Below are 22848 nucleotides of genomic sequence, written 5' to 3'. Positions count from 1 at the left end.
AAGCTATCCCCCTATTAAGCTAGTGGTTATAGAATGCTCTTGTTTACCCCCCCCCCCCCAACACTCTGGGCCCAATGTTTGGCCCGTCCATCCCCAGTCCTCCTATGCCAGACCAATTGCACAATAGGGCCATAAAGCTGCCCTAACAAATCAACTGGGGAATCCCTTGATGTGAGGGAATTCCTGGCTATCATAGAGCTGTCATTCATGTGTGAGGGTGTCTTAGGGGTTCCAGCTGTTTAGTGCTCCAGCAAACCTTGGCCCAAGGAACAGCCTCTCTAAGGGACTGTTGCAGCCAGCATGGGTTAAAGCAGTCCATTGGTACCTCTAGGATCAGGGGAGTGCAAAGGAGACCTTAAGCCACCTTTGCTTGCTTTTCATCAGGTCCTATGCTCCAGTAGTACACAGTAATTTTGGGGCTGTATATACATAAGTGTATAAAGTGTTTTTTTCCCCATATGTAACCACAATAACTGGACCAATTAGGTAAATGCTACCTATAGTGGTGTAACTTGCATACAATATACTCAATGGATGTATTCAGAAGAGTAAATGATTTGTGATCAGAGGGAGAGAGAGAGAAAGAGAGGGAGATACATTAAATATAAAAAAGGCTGATTAGCACCCAGTCTTTCTGATATCCCACATAATAAGCTAAAATAGCAAAATCAATTGAAAGTTTATTCTCATTATAGTAAACCTACATGAAGCCGAAGTAAAGTAAGCAAGTGTGATGCATTTTAACAAAACAAATCATATTTTCTTGCTTAAAAACCTGTATCTAAAATAATATGAGATTTTTACCTACCTTAAGTTCTCTAAAAAAGATGCTACTCCTTGCCCACTCAACAATGGAGAAGAGGGTTTGGTCAGCCATTTTACACATAAGCCCAAATGTGTTGAGCTTTTCATGTTTGCTTCTGTTAGCTTGCTCCTGCTGCAAATATGCCATGATCTTAGCCTGGACTTGTGGCTCATCTGGCTCGCACTTCAAGAGTTCCAATATCAGATGTGGAATACTTGCCGGTGAGCTTGTCTGATAACTATCCATGTATGAGTAGCCCATTATTGACTCTGGAGAGCTAGTGTAAGGGTCAGGGTACTCAGACTTGATAGCACGGCTTGGAAAGTGGCCATAGGTTTGGTAACCTTGTAGGCTGCCATGAGGCGGCATTGTCATGCTAATTGGAGAGGTTACAAAGGGACTTCTGTCATAGTCTGTAGGAGGCAAGGCAGTATGGTTCAGAGGTAGGCCTTTGGAAGCAGAGTGGATATTCTGGATTGCAGAGGATATTGTCAGGTCAGTGGGCATTGCTTGGATCACTTGAGTCATGGCTTCCAGTTTAAGTCCATTTGCTCGGATAAGAGCTTTCTTCTGCTGCTTCAGTGCCCTGTCTCTCTTGTACATTGGTCCAAATTTGTTTCGACCCCCACGCATTCGGTCAGCTCTCACAGCTGTTGGGGAAAAGAGAAGGAAGTAAGATATTCATTAAAACTTAAGCAGATAACACTCGAGTTGAACACACGTTTAGGGAAGAGTGGCAAGACAGCAGCACTCCCTTACTTTACTTTGCTCAAAATAGCACGATGATTCCAAAAGGAAAAAAAAAATCTTTTGATGTAATGAATTTTAATTGTCTTAGTTATCTATTGGACAAATCTTCTTAACATGTATGAACTCATTGTTTAGGTCATTTAAGATGTAATAATTAGGGACAAACACAGTGGTTGGCTGCAGAAATTTCACACATCATGAGATAACATGTGATTCCTGTTGAGATCTCATAATTTTTTTTAACTGCAACCCATGGTATCATTAGGAAAAAATGGCTTCTGTCCAGAACTCATCTGAGAAGTATCCTGAGGGCCATGTTATCTCATGATAATCATTCCATTACTGCATACCACCACTATACAAAAATTATCTGAAATGTAAGCTGTAAAATGCTCAATAGGCATAAAGGTGAATCTTGTTTCTTTAGCAAAAATTAAAGATTATTTCCTTTATGGTTTATGTATATTGTTGCAAATGTTTAAGGAACATTCCTCATTTTCTAGAGATGTTTTCAAATGGAATTTGAATAGGCATAGAGAAAGCTGCCCACTTGCCATACTCCACACAGAAGGTTGAACCGACTCAGAAACTATTGACAATGTTATAGCATGTAATATCTCTGGAATTAGAAATAATTAAAACAAATCTACTTCAACAGCTGCCTTGGGAATCATATTGGTGGTCTTTGTCACAGCAGTGTGTGTCACTATGGCATATATCTAATGGACTAGTGAGTAGTTCTCGCCAAGCCCACCTTGCCCAATGGCAATTAGATAGAAACAGGAACCTTTGACAGCTTGGTGACATGTTGAGACTGCTGAGATTGCTGGAGGTTAAGTTCTTGAGCTTTTTATCTTACACTAATCCTTAACATTAAAAATTTATTATGAATCCTAGGTACACAATACTGTAAATTATCATGAAGACTTTAACAATTAATGATTTTTGGTATAGACAGTAATTTATGAACTAGAATTCAAGTCCATATATCACTATCAGGGAAATACATATATAAATGTTACAGGCATTTACAATTATGAAAGCATGTGTTCTTCCAATTTTCCAGATAGAGAAAGAGAAGTTGTACAGATGTGACAGAAGGATATAAAGATAAATCTTTTATAGTCTCTCTCTCTCGGTTTTAGTTAATGCTGTAGTTAAGGCATTTTTTGCTGCTAACACTATCCCTTATGCAGGAAACTGAAAAGTCTTATAGAATATTTTGCTGATAAATGTAACATATATATTAGCATCCTTCTCAAAACATGCTGCACATTATAGGTCAAATTCCACCCTGAGATACTTTGATTTCAGTAGGAGTTGCACAAAAGTGAGTTGTATGTAATCATATGAGAACAGAATATGGCCCTGTATGATTATCTGTAATTAAAAACAGTTAGAAGTAGCAGTTAAGCAATATATTTTCAACCTGCTGATAAATGTCCATACTGACAAAAACATTCCAAATGACTTGTTATTTTACCACTAGTTTTCAGAGGGATATACTGCAACCCAAGATGTTCAGCTCAGTGTAATATACCAGTTTTATCTGTGCACTGTGGGCAAATGTAATGAGTGTTGTATTTACTAAATTGTGTGAGACTGTCTGTATATTTGAATGCATATTTGCATTTATATCTACATATTTCCATTGTAATACTGGCATGATCCTGCAGTCTTAACTTAGGCAAAACTTATTCATTAGAATGAGAGTTTTGCATGAGTATAGAATGTTCAATTCTGATCCTGCATTTCTTACTCAGGCAAAATTCCCATTGACTGAAGAATCTGGGCCTAAGTGTAAATGATATGTTTAGAATGTGTTGTGCTGAAGTGTCAAGATTCTCTTACTAGCCTCTTGACAGTCATTTTGCATTCTGTTATTTCAATAGACTCTTGTAGTATTACCATTCTTCTCTGTGTGTGAATGATCTTTCTGAACTCTGAAAACCCACTCTAAAATCTCATATTTCCTTTAAATTTTTCAAGAAATCTCATTGTGAAAGTACACCTATTCATAATAGCTTTATGACATACTTTTAGAGATTATTTTACCCATGTTTTAGCTCAATTCTTCAGTCACTCTGTGTACTGAACTCTCATTGATGTCAGTTGCAATTTTGCCTGAGGAAAGACTCTTAATTTTTCTTTATTTCACATTTTCTTTAAGATTGATATTGCAAAGCAAAACCACATCAAAACCAAAATATTATATAAAATATAAATTAAATAAAATCATGCCTGATACGAAAGACCAGAAATTAGTTGCAATTATTAATTCCCCGTTCTGAGAACTGATGATGTATTCTGTTTTAATTCTGAATTAATTCTGTTTGGTCTATAAAGTTTAAAAAGTAATTTCCATGCTATTCTTACTTTTTCATCCAGGTACTCTTAAATGCATCAAACTATGTATAAATCAAATGTTTTCAATTTTTTCTTGTGGTATTAACTAGCTTTAACTTATAATTGATTTGCTACTACTTATTAATAGATTAAAAATATCCCTTATTTAAAACATACAATAGCAGCATATAAGAAGTTACCAGCAAGTATTTTTAAATGGATATGGTAAATAATGTGCAACATAATTTGTATAAAACTGAAATTTATGTAATATTTTCAATAGTTTGTATAGATTATAAATATACAATAACAGTAATAATTCTTACCTTCTAACTTCATTCCAACACTTAGACATTTTTGAAATCGACAGTAAGGGCAACGCTTTCTCTGTGTTTTGTCAATCTGACAGTTCTGATTTTCTATACACGTGTACCTTTTGTTATTCTGGACTGTTCGTTTAAAGAATCCCTGTATGATAGACAAAGAGTCAGCCCATTTCACTTTAACAGTAGGTTTCAGCATTTTATTTTATGGAAATCATTGTCAGATACTTGTCATATACCACTCAAGCACTTATGAGGTTACATGGCTTATTTTAGATTTCAGCAAGATATACCCTGGAGAAAACTGCTAGACTATAGAGGAGTTTTTCTGGTATTAGTACTGCGTTTTTTGTAGACTTACGTCAAAGATTGGTGAGATTTGCCTGTACGCCACTGCATCCCTAACAATGGGACCATAAACACTGATGCTGACCAGTATCTCTTTTGTCTGCTCTTTAATATTTGTAAAATGACTGAAGTCTGCCTTTTTAAAGTAATCTTATATGGAATAAATTAGAACACTTGCAAAATGTAATAGAAACATAAGATACATCTGCTCTTTGTATATTGTTATAGTGTATATCAGAGGCATAATAAATATTTGACATTCATTGTCTAGATACAATTTATTAAAAACAAAAATGCGATTTTCTAGGTTTATTCTGCTTGCCATACAGTGAAATGTTTAAAATTGCATTGTTCTGGTGTAGAGGGTAAGAGATTCTGCTTTTAGAAAACTGATTTAAATGGTTGTATATAACTTTAAAAGGTTTATTCATGACAAATTATTGAATTCACTTACAAGGCTCAACTATATTTAATACTTGGTTTAATTAGATATGGATTTAGTTTCCAACTATGTGCACAGGATAAATTACATGTGTGAATATTCTTTATTTAATATATTACAAGAAATTATTTGCTTGACTTTAATTGTGTACATGTCCAAGTAAATACTAAAATAAAATACTTTGTAGGAAAAATAAGCATGAAGTTGTGATGACAACAGAAATTTACATTTTTATATTGAAAGAGAAAAACTTTGGAACAGTGGCATTAGATTTTGTAAAGTTGAAATGTATTGAGGATACTAGTTTGTCACTTTATCCTACAGGAACAATAATACTCTAAATGTATATAAATCACCTAAAATCAATACTTAGGTCGCTTAGGACTGAAAGTCCTTCTACAGCTCTATCACTTCACAACAACAAAATATTTAAAAGCAGTGGACACAGCCATACAACAAAACAACCTAACTTGTTTTTTTTTTTCCATTTGGGCAAATGAGGTTTTTCAAAATTTTGGGTGTGAATCTAATCATAAATGGAATCAGAAAGAAGCCAAACTACGCACCCCTGTTTGTTTATTTTTACCAGCATTTATTTTCCTTTAACATTTTAAAATATTTTAAACCATTTTGATTTGTTTTCTATTAAGTAATGTGTACTAAACCTTGCAGCTTTCACAGGTGAGAAGTCCATAATGGTAACCAGACACTTTATCTCCACAAACTGGACACAGTTCTTCCAGGTCTTCATCATAAGAGTAATTTACCATTTTAAACTGAGACACTGGAAAAAACAGAAATAACACATTCAATGAGTATTTACATAAGTAGTTCAAAAATGCTTTCCTCAGCTCCAACTATCAGACATTAATTCTGACCTGAGGAAACAATTCATTAGAGAAACATCTTCTGCAAATTAAATAAAAAGACTTTTAAAAAAAAATCAAAACAAACAAAACAAACCCACCACCACGACTCACACTGAAACATGGAATTTTTAATTCAACAGCAAAACAATATGAACTCTTCACAAGTAAACAAAAGTATAAACTTCAGAGTTTTGTGTTGTGAGAAAAAATTCTAGAGTTATTCAGAATTCCAGTGCTAGAGTTATTCAGAATTCCAGTGCTCTTAAACCATCTACAGTCCATTGAACCAGAAACTACATTAAATAATTTAATTTCACCATTTATCAGGAAAGTGCTTAAAAAGTCAGAACCAAAATTGACAAGGTTAAATCTCACTGATGTATGTAAACTAACATTAACTAGGTTTTCTTCCTTTAAAGTTTTGTTAAAATAATACCAATCTGTAAATATTTACTTTATCTAAACTTGAAACCCCCATAACCAGCACTCTCCTAGTGTGTTGAATGTAAATTACTTACAGTACAAAGTTAAAATGCTGTCCTGACACCCAAAACCCTGTATGCTTGATTCTGATCAGCAGCTCATCTTTAACAAAAGCTTGCTTCCTGTAATACCTAAATCGATCAGTTTTTATATTAAATGTTCAAATTGCTTATTTGTTCCCATTTTATTTACTTTTGTCTCCAAACATTTTTAACCCCCGGAAACTAGAAAACAGTAAAAAAGGAGACAAGCAGAAGGCACTGGGATTGTTTTTTTGGAGAGATGGGGTGGTAAAGTACCTAAACCTAATTAATTTTATATAATCGCCATGCTAAATTAAACCCAAATCAAACCACAACGATCCAGGATTAAAGTCCCAGGCGCAAGTAACCAACTTCCTCGGACAAAAGTAATCAGTGTTTGCGGGAGATCTAAAAGATGTACAGAATGTAAACAGGAAACGCTGCAGTTCTTATGCCCTGATTTTCCCAAATACCCCTGTGCAATTTAGACAAAACCTTGAAGGAAAAAACCTGTCTGTAGGAATCTAATGCGGCCTCTGCCACTCCGAGGAAAGGCGGAGGAGGAGCTGGGAGATGAGGGGGTACAAAAGAACCTGAATGAAAGAGAGAGAGAATTGATCTAGATTCCCGCCTCAACCAGCTCAGTCAGCAGGTCTGATTATCTCCCCCCCCCCCAAAAAAACCCCACAACCCCTCACCGCAGAGCCAATTTCCTTCCCTTTTCCTGCTGCAAAATACACCAGGCAGCTGATGGTTTGTAATGTAATCAGTTATCTCTGTAAGGGGGTGATGGACACAGCAGCGGCAGAAGTTATGATTTTCTTCCCCTAGAATCAAACAGCTGTCACGTTTTTGAGTCATCTAAGCGAGTTACATCTAAGTAGTTGTATCAAGGGAGAGATCTCCCAGAAAGCGGCTGAGGATGCCTTGGAGTTAAGAGTCTCTGGGTTAAGAAAAAGATGTGCTAAGTCTTAAGTAACTAACAGCAGCCGTGTCCCCTAAGGAAAGAACCCCCTCAGGCTCTATGGGAACTAGAGAGGGAACTGGAGTGAAATTAACACGGCGTGAAATAGCCTAGGGAAAATATTTTCAGAACGACTTCTTCACGGTTTATGAATCAGGGCCAATCTGATCAGAGAGCAGAATGTGTGTTACACACTATGGCTCTCTCCAGCTACCATCCCCACGCTTGTTGATTTCTTTTATATACCTGACCTTAGGTGGACGATCCTTTAACTAAGATTAAAGAGCGGATGAATTGAGTTTTCTGCTCACGGTATGCACCCAATAAATACACGCTGCCTGTGCTGCAGGGGCCGAAGCAAGAACAAAGTTCCCGGTTGTCACAAGAAAAAAATAAATGGACAAAGGGGTCAGTAGGGAAAACAAAGATTTTTTCCAAGCGCTGCCCGGGAGCGTTGCAGGACAACACAGTGTTGAGCTGGACACAGCCAAAGAAAAAGAAAGTCTGAATTACCCTGACACTCCCAACCCCCTTACAACTTCTGCGTCCCATTAGCCTCAAGATAGAAAAGGGCCCCCTGAAAACGACCAATTTAGGCTGAAACAAGCGACCGGTAGAGAAGTTTCTGCTAAAGGGTCGCCCAGAACCCTCAATCCTACCCGCTTCTAGAGTTGAGTAGCACATTGTGCTAAACTGGGGCTTTTCTACAGTGACCTAGGTGTCTCTGGCCAGCTAGCCCCGCCAGACACCTGGGACGATAGGACGTGGAGAATGACCGAAATGGAGATGGGATACAGCCAATCCCCAGCACTTAGGGGATCCTCTCTGCTCCTCCATTTAGGGGAATGAATGGGGTGCAACTCCAGCGCTGTTGCCGAATCTCTCTGTGACATAGCGAAAGCCCCCTGCCTTTAGCATGGCAAATAAGAATCACCTTTAACTGAGTGCGGGAGCGAGCTGAGAATCACTGGTTCCCGTGTCACTAAGAGCCACTTCCCTGAGACAGAGTTCAAATCTCCTGTCCCGAGCTCAAAATAAACGCAGGTTAAAGCGAAAGTCTCTGAGTTTCAGACAGAAAGTTTCCAGCTCCGCTCTGGAGTTAGGACTTTAAAAGATCCTTCCCGCTAAACTATGGTACCCCAGCGACTCAGCTCCAGCGCCCGCATTCTCTGACCACCACGGAGTGAAATTCAGAGGCATAAATACACCGTCAGTTTCAGGACTTGCTGAAGCAAAGTTTCTCATCGCATCTGGTTGATCACCTGTGTTATTTGTACTGAAAGACAAGCTGCCCTTATTACCACTCTTACTCTCACACAAAGCCATAAATGCAATTAGCAAACCGACAGGAACAGCACAGAAAACGACCGCTAATAAAGCAGCAGAATGGCTAAAACCCTGCTTGGAAATTGTCCCCTGACAGCTGTGTATTTCGGATGCCTTCGAGGCTTCAGTCTCCAAGGCTTATTCCGTCGAGTCTATGCCAGGTAAAGTTGTAAAGAGGTGGCGAGGACTATTTCCAGAGCAGAGACAGAATCTGGGTCGTGCAAAGGGCGAGTATGGAATTGCTGCTGGGATTTTCCTGATGTTACCCCCTCGTTTGCTTGAGATAAACTTTGAGGCTCTTTCATGCGAGCCAGAATCTGGAGCTGCCTTTTTTTTTTAAATAAAACGCGTTTAAAATAGAGCCAGTGGGGTGGATATGTTTTCTTGCGAGCAGTCAAGAGCAAGGAAAATAAAGGGGACCTGCCAATCCCCGCTCCCATAGGCCCCATTCCCCCCTTAAAATACTAGGTTTCCCTTAACAGCTCACCCTGCGTCTGATGCTTTGCTGATACGACTGCACAGTCTCACGTCTCCCATGCACTGGGGGCAGACGGTAGATTCGGATAGTTACACTTAGCCCTCCCCATTGCTTTAGTGCTGAATTTCCGAAGGCTTTAACGCAGCTTTTAGTAACCCGGTTCTGGAAGTTCAGCAAAGTTCCCAATTGTCAGGCACAGCTGCCCGGGTCAGCCCAGAGCAGCCCGGCTCCAGCTGCCGGTGCCGCTAAGCCTTGCTGGCGAATTGGCAATCGCTTTAGAAACCTCCACAACCGATTGCTCAGGAGCCACCAACTTTTTATGGAGGTGCCCGGGAAGGGAGCCGCGGATCTCTGCTCGGAGCCCTGCCCGGCAGGTACCGCAGGAGCAAGCGCCCATGTGCTTACCTTGCATGTTTTCCGGCATCTGCCCCTGCTCCCCATTCGCTCGGGCGAGTCCCAGGGCTTCCGTCTCCACTTTGGGCAGCATGACAAGGCGGCTGCGGGCCGGGATGGGGGCTCCGTGTCCGTCCGGGAGAGCGGCACCTGGGCACGGCAGCACAGATTTAGCTCGGAGAGGGGGCGAGCGGCGGCGGCGTCCACCCCCCACTCCGGCCCGTGCCCTGCGCGCCCCGCTGCTGCCCACACCTAGCGCTGCCGCCCGCTAGCGCCGCGCGCGTGGGGCGCTGGGGCTCGGCGCGCGCCAGGGGGCAGCCCGGGAGCCAGCGGCGCTGCTCCGGCGGAGAGCGGCAGCAGCCAGGCTGAGCGCCAGCCCGGGGAGCAGCGCTGCGGCGGGGCTGGTGCGCTGCTGGCCGGGTTCCCCGCCCCCCTCTTCCTCCTCCCCCCGGCCCGGCAGGGGCTCCCTCCAGCCGCGGCTCTCGCCCTGTCACAAGTGTGGAGTTGCGAAGTTCAGACCTTGCGGTCCTGCCTTGTTTACTCCACATGCACCGAGAAGAGGCACTTCCCAGCCGGCTGGGGCTGGGGGAGGGGGGCTGGGGAGATAGCGAGTGTGAGGGCTCTGGGGGGGCTGACACTGGCGCTCCAGCCAATGAGGAAGAGGCACAATCAGCAACCAACCCTTCCCCCTCCTCTAAAGCTCCCCCCAGTTACAGTTGTTAAATCATCCTGATATTACAGTGCTAGTAAAACAGGCACGGGCCGCCTAAGGGAGCGAGGTGCACCGGCCAGCAGCTTGCAAACATCCCTAGCAAGCCAGGTGATCTCTGCATCCAGGGGGAATAAGACATGAAGGTGCCGTGCAAGGAAGGAGACGGGCAATGCATTATTCCTGCTCCGTGGAAGGCAGGGCTAAGGGTTCTTCTTCAGTCATCGCAGGCTGTTTCCTGACTGTGCAGCCGCGCTCTTGCCTTACACTCTCACACAGCCATTGTGCGTGCACAGGGGGTGATGAGAGACGTTCTTGTCTATCCCATTTTCACCCATCAGGGCTATTCCCCGCCCCACAGCAGGGACAGCTGGAGTTGAACTCTCTCCAGTAGAGAGTACGTTGTCTCACATGGTCCTAGGTTCGGCGTCTGTACATGGTGGTCTCAGGTGGGAAGCTATCACCCCCCCCACACACACACACACACTATTATAAAGGAATTGTGCATCTTTGCAAACACTACCTTGATCTCCCTTGTTTACATTTCCTTTTTACAGTCCCATGGAGACCTAATGGAGGTACGGTTGGGTTTTCTGTATTAATTCTACATTTTCTAGCGTCGTGTGAGATCTATCAAGACGCGCTACATAGCTTAAATAAAGCAAATGCCCTAAAGAGCAATCTGTTAAACAACAGCCAACCTGCCGACTAAAAGTCCAGTAAATGGCATCAACTTAAACGTTACCAGAAAGACCTCGTTCAAATAGTATTTTCTAAATGCTACCATGTTTAATTCTCGGTGCCAGCTTTTGCAATCCCACAGTTATTGCAGCCATTCTCAGTCCATTCTAGTGAATGGGATTTCAAAGATTTTAATATATTCTATTTGACTAGCACGAGGAGCAGAAATATTTCAATCAAAACTCACCGTCCATTAGTCGAGGTAACAATATTACCGTGATATTCGAATTAGTTGTATTAACATATATCTATTTTGTTGACATTAGATGAGCAAGCATTATTTCCATCTTCAAAATAATCAAAACCTCCTATATCTGACAGTTATGATTATTCTTCTTGTTAATCATGTTCACATTTATGGAAAAATATAAATATTTGGAAAATAAAAATCCTTTTGAACTGTAAGTAATACATGCTATTGACTATAATAGTGTATGGAAAATAAAGGTTCATGACTGTTAATACAGATTCTATAAAATGTAATTATTGCTCTAACTTTATTAAACACTTTTGATGACCGAGCTGCTGATAAAAAAAAGTGGCAAAGGGTCATTTAAGAGCGATAACTGACTCTGTTGTGCTCTGTGCTTAGTTAGTTTGAACTTTTCCCATCAAGAAGTTAAAAGTAAAAATCTAAACTTAATTTACTGGAGATGTGGATATCTCCAAACGTCAGTGTTACTGCAAAATAGGTTTATTTCTTTCTCTCTTTCTTTCAGGACTTGCTATTCTCGGGATGGGTTAAATGTGGGGAGGGAATCAGACCTGTAAGTGTTGCAACTTAAAAATCTTGAAATAGCCAATTTGGGGAAAAAATCCTGCTCAATATTAACATAATTTCCAAAACTGGGATTTTATCTCTCAAATTCTCTTGTGAACAGGTTTTAAAAATAAATAGCGGCGCGGGTATCTTACTAGGGAGGGCTGTTTGAGTGTCCCCTGAAAGATGCCTTCCGCTCAGGGGAGCGGACGGATATGAGATGAGACCATACAATCTTGGCGTTTGTAGATATATTATTTACTTATTTTTTTAAACCTATAGACTTTGCTTCTATAAAATTGTTGTGAGCTCAGGTTAAATGGGCTCAGCAGTTGTAATGCCATCAGAATAGAGGCAAAGGGTCACACAAGTGGATCTGATGTAAGTTGCTTTTGGTTTGGCTATGGGTTAGAGGAGAACACTTTGGGCTTCCTGTCTCCGCAGCAAAGAGGAGCAGATTGTAGTCCGTGTAATGGATAAAAACACGGAGGTGCTTTGGAAGAGCAGGTCTGAGACAGAGAATTCTGATTTGGAGACATGTAACAGAATAGACTGAAGATGCTTCTCTCCCTACATGCCCACTGGTTCCAATGGGTGCAAAGTTAGCTACGTGTGTCCTATTTTAAAAGCACCTCGTTCTCTGTTAGAGAGATCTCTGCCCTGTCCCTCCCACCCCACCTTACCTCCCCTCAGGACATAAATTATGAAAGGCATAGCCTATGACAGTATTTACAACAGACCTTGGAAAGTTAGATTAATACGTATATACAGATCCTCAATCCTACAGCTCTCTAAGGTTTCCCGGGCAAATAAGAAGGGTCGTTCTCTAACCCTCTCTGCCGTGTATTGTTCGGGGGAAAGTGATTTCATGTTGTTGTCCGATAAACTCGCAGCGAGACAATCCATTTAGTTTCTCTCGCTCTTTCTGGTGAGTAAAGAAGATCAACATTTTAGCCCACCAGGGCAAAAGCAGAAAAAGACCCTGCCAACCAGGACAGTATAGCTCAGTCTTGTAGCTCGTCATCTAGGACTAGGTTATGCATTGAAGTCAATGGGAGTTTTGAGCGTTCAAATCTACGCGGGGTTATGATCGAGCCCTTAATGTTCAGATTTCCCCCATTATTTATTTTCACACCAATACGAGCCAGTCTTCTTTCTGAAGATTCTATCTCTGGCTTCATCTATCGCTCTCTATCTCTACTCCCCACAACCTTAGCACCCCTTATTTTGTTTAGAACAATTTCCCAGTGGTTTACTCCCACTCAGGTATATACAGTATTCACTCTCTAAATGACTCTTTAGTACTTAAGTCTCTGTTTAACTAGTACTTGTGGAGTTAATGTTACAGGCAGTATCACTCCACAGGGGCCTGACTTGGAAGGAGTTCAAATGGTACATTGCGAAGCTACTCCAGGAGTTATTAGTGTAGATGAAAATACTTTGGAGTGGTTATTACACATCTATATTTCTCCGAAGTAACACTTTAGGGCAGTAACCATTATAAATGATACCTGCTCCCTCGTGGCTTTGTTTAATTTAACATGGAGCTTTAGCTCTCACAATTGCCTTGAGCAACCTTAATTACCCTCTCTTCTAATCCCTTCGCCATTCCTTACCAAGTTCTCCAAACTTTTTATGTGACTTCTCTCCTGAGTTTGCCTGGCTTGTTCTGATGTAGCCTGAAGGTCTTGATTGACGCGTGTAATTATAATAATAAAAGATGATGGCTTGGGGAGCCTCTAGCAGCCTTGATTAGCGCAAGGAGCACAGCCCTGGAATATTCATGTTTTCCCATTTAAATGTATGTACAAGTCCATTAAAAACACGGGTTGATTATTATCATTATTTTTTTAAATCGGGAACTTCCTCTGCTACTTTTTTTTCACAGTGCAGGGGTCCATGTCGTGGTATTTCAAGGCCAGTTCCAATTCTTGGGAATTTGAAAGAGGCCCAAAGCTGGGCGCTCCTAAAGGCTTTCCAGCTAAGCAGGAACTTTTCGAACTTTGATGGGCGTTCCTGTGAGCAACAAATGCTAGGCTACCTTCTGCTTTGCGTCGGGTAAAGTGTCCTGCAGGGGAGAGGGTTTGCTTTATTTGACCACAAAGGCAGGCGGCTCTAGCAGAAGAAAACCCTTGAAAAGTTTGTGCGAAGGGAACTTTTCCCCCCAGATCCCATTGAGAAACAAATGAGAGCAAATTGTAACTTTGCTGTTGGGAAGTCTATATCCAAAGCCACACCAAGAGTCCTCTTGCTTCTATAGTAATGTTTAGGGTTAGCACTCTCTTTTTTGCCTCTGCTAAAAGTTCACATTGCAAAGATCAGCAGTGACAAACTGTGTCTGTAGATGGAAGGCAAAGAGCCACTATCGCGCAGCCTGTCCATAGTCCACTCACTGATACGTTCCCTCATAAAATACAGCAGAGGAGCCAGTGTCAACTTCGGAGAGCATGAAATGCAAGAGATCTCTTTACAATGGGAGCAATGCTCTTCCTGAACAATTCATGCGCTTTATACCTCATCTCCCCGACCACATGCGCACACATTTCTTTTTCTTGCTTGCTTTCTGACAATCAGAATGTGAAGCATACCCACGTCTCTCAGACAGAGAAAGGGAAGAGTGACATGAAGTCACGGCAAGTCCCTTAAGAGAAAGAGCTGGTTGGTTTTCCCCCCCCCATTCGACTGGAAGTGTTGTATTTAATACCCTGGGATTGACGAGCTAGAGATTGTTAGTGCTATAAGCCAAAACTCGCAGAAGGAGGCGTTAGAAAATAAACTGCCCGGTCTAGAGAAGTGAAAACCAAAACCACACCTTTCTGATCCGATGTAAAATTCAATGCACAGTGAGTCAGGCTGTAAAATATACGTCGCAGGTGATCAACCTTTTCAAAAGTCTATTACATTTACGAGCTTGAGTGATTCACAGTTACCTAACGATCTGTCGATCCCCTCTACTCCGAAATACACAACTATTTCGACACAATCAATTATTGACTGCAGTGCTATTTTTAAAGAACAATAAAGCTTACTGCTGTACATTGGAATGCATCCATGCCTTATAAACACCTTGCAGCATAGAGTGAAACATACAAGATATGTTATATGGCGACGAATAAACCTGGTCAGGAAAGTGGTAACGTATCTCTGTGATTGTATTTTTTTTTTATTGCGAAATGAGTCATCACTAGTGAGAAGTTGTAATGACTTCACCTCGTACTAGTTGCTGTACCTTCCAGCCCATGCGGGTGGGGACACGACACAATACCTAGCTGTTCTCTGTTTAATTCTCTTACAAATCTCAATGCAAATATTATGCAATAAGGTCACTTAAAATTATGTGGTTTAAAAGCAAATTTCACATTTGCCATGTATCGTTTGGGAGTAAAATATTCCCACCTTCAACAGTCATACAAAGACTTGAGTTTATAGTTTCCCACTAGCTTTAGGTTGCAATGTAACTTTCTTACAGCAAACAAACTGGGAGTATGGATATTGAGGTTTAAAAGAGATGAGGATGAGGTGTGTATATAGGTGGACGTTTAGGGTGGGACAAAGTGGTTGTAACTCTGCAATCCAATCCGAAATTAAACAATGACAACCTTTGGTACATTTTATTATGTGAACAACACGTGCCCAAAGGTTGCATGAGGAATTTACTGAACTAACAGCATCAGTAGCAAACTACAGTCTATTCCAGGCTGCAGTTTTCACCCAATCCCATTAGGCCACCTCGAGAGCCAAACTTTCAGGAAGAAATGGTGTTAGGATTTTTTTTTCTTGCGATTCACTGTTTGCCTTTCAGATGGAAAATCTGATCTAATGCAGAAGGATTAAATACAGCTCAGACCTGTCGCCATTAACAGTCGGGGGAAGGGGAGAAGGATAGGATTTGTTCAGCTTTGATCATTTTTTAAAGTTGAGAAAATTTTTAGTTTTTACCATATAGACAAAGAGGAGGTGACTCCAAATGAAGTGCCCCATCCTTAACCCCTTACACAAACAAATAGACATTTCTCATGGTATGCCAACGGGGTTATCTAGGAGAGTAAATACTACTCATGTGAGTAAGAATTTGCAGGATCGGAGCTTTAGCTTTTACTACTTTATTTTATTACCGTTTGTCTAGTTACTATTTATTAATTATCACATTCACCTACTTTTAGTGTTGCAAATCTATAGCATGTTTACTGCAGTGTCATTTAAATCACTGTACTTTTCCAGTTAGGTTCCTTTGTCTATATTTCTGCTTCACTATTTGAGATTTCTTTAGATCACTCTGTAAAAGAAAAGCTATAGCTTGGAGGACACATACAGCTACTACATCTGTTTTTATTAAGAAAGTAAGAATTGTATTAGAACTAAACCCAAGTCTCTATATCATAAGAGATAACTGATTTCTATACTGGTACAGACAGATTTAAAAAAAACGTATTATTTCTGGGACAAGTAACCTTGATTCAATAGCAAAAAAGTTTTCTTGGGTCTCCTTTCCCCCCCACATACCAGTTATGTGCTGAAGCTTGCAAAACTTTATTTAAATAACTCATCTTTGTAATTAACATAGTTTATGCTTATACATCTATATATCGATATATACATATACTTCATATATAATTTCTCTCACACATATAGTCATAAAATAAACCTTTAAACATTTATACTTTAGAAATATATATATATATATATATATATATATATATATATACAATTCATATATTACCATAGGAAATTATAATTATTCCTCCACTCATCCATCCTGTAATGGTGACCATTACAGCAGATTCTTCCCCTTTACTCTATATAAGGAAAAGTTTAAGAGCTGATTCCTAACCTACCCGCATGGGCAGGTGCCTGGTAGAGATCTGTGAACACTGCAATCCTTTCCTCTTAGACACTAAAGGTATCATCTCTGTTACTTTGTCTCAGCTATTCTGCAATCTAGAATCAAACTGAATGCATGTATAATGTGTATTTAGGTGTAAATGTGTTAATCTTTGTAACACTATAGTTGGAAAATTAAATATAATGTCTAATTACTCCATTACATCAAATTGAAAAAAAAAGTTTAGTATTTAGTCAATGAGGAGCCAAATTTCCAAAAGTATCTTGAGACAAGATTGACATAGTACATTTAAAAATGACAGACTCAAAACCTCACTATTGTAAACAAATACAGAATTTAACTTGTGTCCTGACAGTATCGGGGCATGCCCTGGATCAGGCAAAACTACATTTGTTAGTGGAAACTTTGCCTGAGTAAGAAATAAAGGAGGGGACCCTATTTTGAAAAAGTACTGTGAAACTTGAGTTTACAGCTATCTGCTAATGCTGATAGTCTCATCCAAATTTCTCAATAAGCCTAATTTCCAGCTACATTTATCCACAGTACAAAGGACACACACACATATCAATGTTCAACTTTTTAATATAATCTTGCTGCTTTGTTAGTCAATTAATATTGCACCATACACTGGAAACTATATCTTATCAATTAACTCATTAAATCCTAAAAACACTTTAATAAATATAATATAATATAGTAGGAAATATAAATGTTGCCTCAGGGCATACAGAAAATTAGGATGACAGTAAATATTATGCAAATTGGAAAATTTCATAGGTAGAAGTTACAAGTAGATTATTTTTTCCTTCCACTTAACCAGTTTTTCAAGTTAATGGCATGTTAAATAATCATAACTAAAGTGTCTACAAATTGTATATTGGTTCCCTGAGGAACCCTGAGACAAAAGGCTGAGTAAAGAAAAGTAAAACCTTTAAAAATTTGGAGCCCTGGATGAATATTTTCAAAAAGTCCATTTAATGATGTGGTCTGATCCTGTGAGTGCTGAGCACCGTCAACTCTTACTGAATCCCAGTTGCCTACCATGACCTTTGTTGGGGTGAGGGGGAGGAAAAGATAAAAGGCAGGAAGTCAGGAAAAACAAGGGGCCTGCTTATGTTCCAGGGTCTATTCACCTTTTAAGGGCAAGATAGAACTTCTATAGAAATCAATGGAAAGATTCCCACTGGGAGTTGGATAAGGCCCTTAATGCTAAGTAAAAGCTAGGTTTTGATTTAATCACCCATATTCATTCCTGGTCCGAGTCTATTAACTGATTTACACAAGGTATAAATTTGAGTAAATGGACAAAGTACATGGGTGCTATGAATGATGGTGTAAATTACATGTTGTTCATCAGTTGGCCAGAAACTGGTTGTGAATGGCAAACTATTGTGATTTTTATTGTTGAGTGAGTGTACAAAGTGAATGCATTCTTTGAAGACCAAAATCAGCTGTGGTTTTAAGAAGGGGATATACCCATTGAAGTCAATTGCCCTTATTCTCCTCTCACACAAGTATAAACTAGAAATAATTCCACTGAAGTTAATGGAGATACAGTGCTGTAAAACTGGAATAACAGATATCAGAATCCAGCCCACTCAGTGTTGTGCCTATTATGCCAAGGGTGAATGAGGCCCTGGGAGTAAGTTAAAATAGACCAGAGTGATTTATCTTTAAAAATTCTGGATCTGATTCAGTTCTTGTTTATACTGGTTTTACACCAGTGTAATTAATTTAACTTCAGTAGAGTTATTCCTAGTTTACATTGGTGCAAGTGAGAGCAGAATCAATTTAATTTACTTCTACACTACTTCCAAACAATAGTGTGCAAGTTACACACAGATCTATTGAGTGAATACCAAATTGGTGCAAGGTTACAGTGCTTTGCCACTTACATTAACTTACAACTCTTTTATGACGACTTGACATCCAGATTCTGTTATCATTTGTACTGCCATAAACTGGAGTAACTCCATTTACTTTAATTGCATTATTCCAGGTTTACACCAATGTAAGTGACAGCAAAATCTGGCCTAGTGCATTGATCACCACTGAATTGAACCCAGAGACTCTCCTGGGAGTTACACTGGCTTTTTCCAGGCTGCATTTATCTGAATTTGACCCAGTGTCTCAGAGATACAATGCATATAATATAGTCACTTTGAAAGTCCATGCCATCAGTGGAGCTATACTAATTTACACCAGCTGAGGATATGGCCCCTATATAAACAAAATATAAGAGAATAAGGTATTCTGCAGCATCATTATATTTCTGTAAGGGATGTACTTTTTGCAGCTGCCACTTGATGAACAGGAAGCTTAAACTGAGTTGGGGGTAAATGTGATTCATGCTAATATATTATTAATGATTATTGTTACTATTGTTGTAGTACCTAGGAGCCCTAGTGATGGACTAGGCCTCCATTGTGCTAGGTGCTGTACTTCTCTTTATGATATGGCCTTATCTTGGTTAGAACCTTCACCTGACTGACCATTCTCTTTCATTTTTCCTACTCCTGAGTTGCACTCAATGATTTATTATACTAAAGTTTTAAGAAAAGAAGACAGACATTCTATATCATACTCTGAGCCACATTGTACAGTTCTTACTCAGGCAAAAATCACATTAATGTCCTGGGAGTTAGGCTAACTTGAGTAAGGGCTGCAGGATTTGGCCCTATTATAGTTATTTAAAATACATTTGATATTTAAATTGTTCAGCAACAGGGCCATATTTTATTCCCACTTAAACTAGTATATATTTGGCCTGTAAACAGTAGAAGTACATACTACACACACACATACACCAGACCTGGTTCTGATCTCATGTTGGTTTTACATTGAGGTCATTAACCCAATTTAGGACAGTGGAGTTCTGGTTTACGTCTGTCTGAATGAGATCAGAATCAGACTGTCTATCTCTTTTCATATTTTCCTCTACTAACTCTCTTATTTTTTCTTAAGCTTGTTGAATTGTGGTTTAAAGTAGCACAGGTATACACACACAGTAGGAGTTTGGGTTGATCCTTTCTCTATTAAACACGTCCGGGAGCAGTAATCTTTAGATGGACCCAAATTCGGCCAATTTACCTCTTGTGGTCTCTTTAGCCTCATTCCAACCGATGACTGTTAAGGCAACCTGAGAACGTCTGCCTAAAAATCTCCCAAATGGTCCTGAGACAAGTGGGTCAGAAAGTGCAACATTTGGAACACATATGGAATCCTTGGGCCAAAGCCCGCCCTCAATAAATCTGGAGTAACCCCTCTGAGGAAATGAGAGCAGCATGTGGCCCAACATCACAGTGGAACACCCAATTTAGAAAGAGTTGTTTTGACTCAGTAAAAATCTCCTGAAGCACTGAGGTGCCTCTCACAACGCTGTATCTCTGAGCAGTGAAAAGCAATGGATTTATACCCCAACTGGCATGAGAAGAGAATGAACCCCACTTTGTTGTGCTGAACAACCTGTGGTTTGGATGGAGAAAGAAAAGCGGTTGCTAGAGTCTGGGAAGATGCACCAAGGAGACTGGTGGAGATCCTTCCGCTAGTCAAAGCGATCTCAAAGGAATAGCCCCCGCACAGCCCATGGACCTATTCACCATGTCACTGGGGCATTTTACGCAGGTCTATACTCGTTGGCTAGTATACAGAGACGCTGACCCACATAACCTGCCGCTTTGCAATCGAAACGAGACACAGTCACGCTCTCAGAAGTAAACTGTGCCAGGCCAAGTTTAAACACCAACGCTTAGGCGCTGAACATTATTGTTTCAGAGGTTCATTTAGAGCAGAACAAGCGGAGTAGCCACCATTCATTCGCTGAAAGATGTCCCCCTGAGAATGTGAAATCGAAGCGAAAGGAAAAGCCCCCCGCAGAACTGGAGCCTGGCCTGGGGGCGATTCTGGAGTCACTGAGCGCTGGCTGGCTAACATATCTCGGGAAGCAGAGCTAAGGTCTTCCGTGGAGTTCAGTGAAAGGAAAAGCAGCGGCCCCTCCCAAGAGATAAAGATCATGTTTCAACTGCATTTCCTTGTCTTTAGACTGCCTGCAAACTAAGATCTCAAAGCCATTCCCCAGCCCCCTACCACCACCCGCTAAAGAGTTTCCTCAGATCCCTCTGCTCCCAGCGATCAACCCATGTATCGCGCACCCGGGAGCGTAAGGCACCGAGGGGTAGAGGTCTCCATCCCGAAGGCTTTCCACCAGGCGAAAACCATCTTTCAAGGGCACGGGTTATAATCAGTCGTTGTAAAAGTCAAGCCTCAAATTCGCTCCTGCCATAGTTCTCACAAAGCCAAGCCCCAGAAGTGAAACCCAATAGCGTACATCGATGTATTTAAACATTGCCTGGGGCTGAGAAACCTCCTGCCTGGTGCTGCGCTCAGCCAGGGCGTCGCAGTCACCCACTGTAACTTTTACGCGAGCCCTGGTTTGAGCATCTATATACAACCCGGACGGCGCAACTGGAGACCGTTTGCAAGCAAATCCCGGACTGTCAATTGAACAACGATCAACACCTGGCTAGCTCAAGGAGACGCTCAGGCCACGGGACACAAACGGGATTCGCAAGGGATTTGGAAAACTATTTAAAAGTAAAATTCCTCCACCTCCAAGCCTGGCACAATCACATCCCGGTCTAGCACCAGAGCCCAGCATTAGAGTGATTCTCTGCTGTTCTGTCTATGCACTTCATACTTTTCCAGGAGTTCAGCAGGCATTTCATTCTTCCCTCAGATGACAGGCAGTAGGATGCTAGATTCTCTCTACGGAAAAAGAATCCCGACTCTAGATCTAATTTGTACGAACTCCGTGGAACAAATAAGCAGAATAATTCGAGATTTGGCATTTTTATAAAGGTCGAAGTGAAGTATAAATGAAAGGAAAAAACTACACAGAGAGAATTTCAGAGAGAATCTACAAGGCTTAAAACACAGAAGAATAACCCCCCTAAAACAGTCAAAAACATGCCAGAGAAACAACATCAAGAACAAGACACCATGCAACATTCAGTAAGAGCTTGAATGCAGTAAAATAAATGCCTTCCAGTTTTTCAGTGTAGTGAAGTTGGTGATTCCAGAGGCTATCTGAATGCACTCAAGGTTTATAAAGATACTTTAAAATGTTAAATGCATTGTCTTATTTACAGCCCTGCTCACACTCAGTCAATATTTAACTTCATTTGTACAGCATCTAAAATACATATGTATTAGAAGTCTGTATTATGTGTGATAAGACTATAAAATGCTTCTGAGGTTTTATTGACTTCAAATCATGCAATAGGCTTAGGCCTGATTTTTATGCATTTATGCCTTTTATATATTTCATGACAATTGCACAAATATTAGTAATTGTAACAAATAATTACATTAAATATGTTATTCCATATGGCTTTTAGACTAGAGTGATGACAGATTATGTATTTAGTGATTATAGTATACCTGGAGAAGAGAAAGCTATTCAATTAAATCATCAACTGTTTACTTAACATTTTAAACAGGGATTTTAATGCATTCATATTCTTGTTGATAAAATCAAAGTGTAAATTAAACAGTTGTTAAGTTATCCCATAATGATGATTTTCAATTTGGCATGGATGATAAGGCTCAAGGTTAACAGAGTTAAGCAGAGTTACCATAACAGTTAGAAAAGCTTTTACTTACCAACTGGTGTAAGTCCATGTTTTATAGATTCCTGTATGTTGCCAGTGTCAGAACTAGAAGACATTATTAGGTATAAATATACAATGTCCTTGGGTATAGGGTGTACAGCATTGAGTTTGGCAAAAGGTGTGGCTTGTAAACTTTTCTGGCCTTGAGACCCAGGCTACAATAACCTTCAGTGAAAGTCAGCAAGATGAACAACAACAACAAAAATCCAAGAATTCAGAAAGTAGCAAGTATGTCTTTCAATGGACTCTGTACTTTTTCCAACATTAGTGGCCTGCCCTAAACCATGTATCCCATTTCATGATATTCTCTAATCAGAAGAATTGAAACTTGTGATAGGTTCGGCATGGTCACATGACTCGGTACAGGTTGATAAGAGGACTCTGTTATAAAGTGACAGCAAAAGAGATAAGAACTCTTGGCAGATAATGGCAGAGAAATGATTAACTTAGAAGTGGAGAGGTGCTATGAAGCACAGAGAGTGGAAGGTTGTAAAATTGTGGGGTCAGAAGATCATACTGAGTGGATAAAACCCAGTACCAATGTAAGTGTAATGACAATAAACTCAGGCTTGTGAC

The 22848-nt window shown here is 40.3% G+C and overlaps 1 protein-coding gene across 2 annotated transcripts in view; it reads right to left on the bottom strand.

Moving 5' to 3' along the window:
* Positions 1-22549, bottom strand: part of NR5A2 (nuclear receptor subfamily 5 group A member 2) — a 123325-nt gene extending 100776 nt beyond the window's left edge. The window contains exons 1-5 of one of the 2 annotated variants that reach the window (XM_024213052.2): positions 22265-22549; positions 9563-9700; positions 5680-5798; positions 4228-4369; positions 809-1455 (exon numbers count right to left, since the gene is read on the bottom strand). In XM_024213052.2, coding sequence (XP_024068820.2) covers positions 809-1455; positions 4228-4369; positions 5680-5798; positions 9563-9700; positions 22265-22328 — 1110 coding nt within the window. In that variant the 5' untranslated portion in view covers positions 22329-22549. Of the gene's footprint in view, positions 1-808; positions 1456-4227; positions 4370-5679; positions 5799-9562; positions 9701-10069; positions 10115-22264 lie in introns of those variants that run through there. The other variant, XM_024213053.2, reaches the window with a different exon arrangement.
* Between the last annotated feature and the right edge of the window lie 299 nt (positions 22550-22848).

This window comes from Terrapene carolina, unplaced genomic scaffold, assembly GCF_002925995.2.
Source record: "Terrapene carolina triunguis isolate 2854851 unplaced genomic scaffold, T_m_triunguis-2.0 Scaffold211, whole genome shotgun sequence".
In the NCBI taxonomy this organism is placed as follows: domain Eukaryota; kingdom Metazoa; phylum Chordata; order Testudines; family Emydidae; genus Terrapene; species Terrapene triunguis.
The sequence above is the reverse complement of the archived record's forward strand: the minus strand, read 5'-3'. Positions and strand labels throughout refer to the sequence as shown.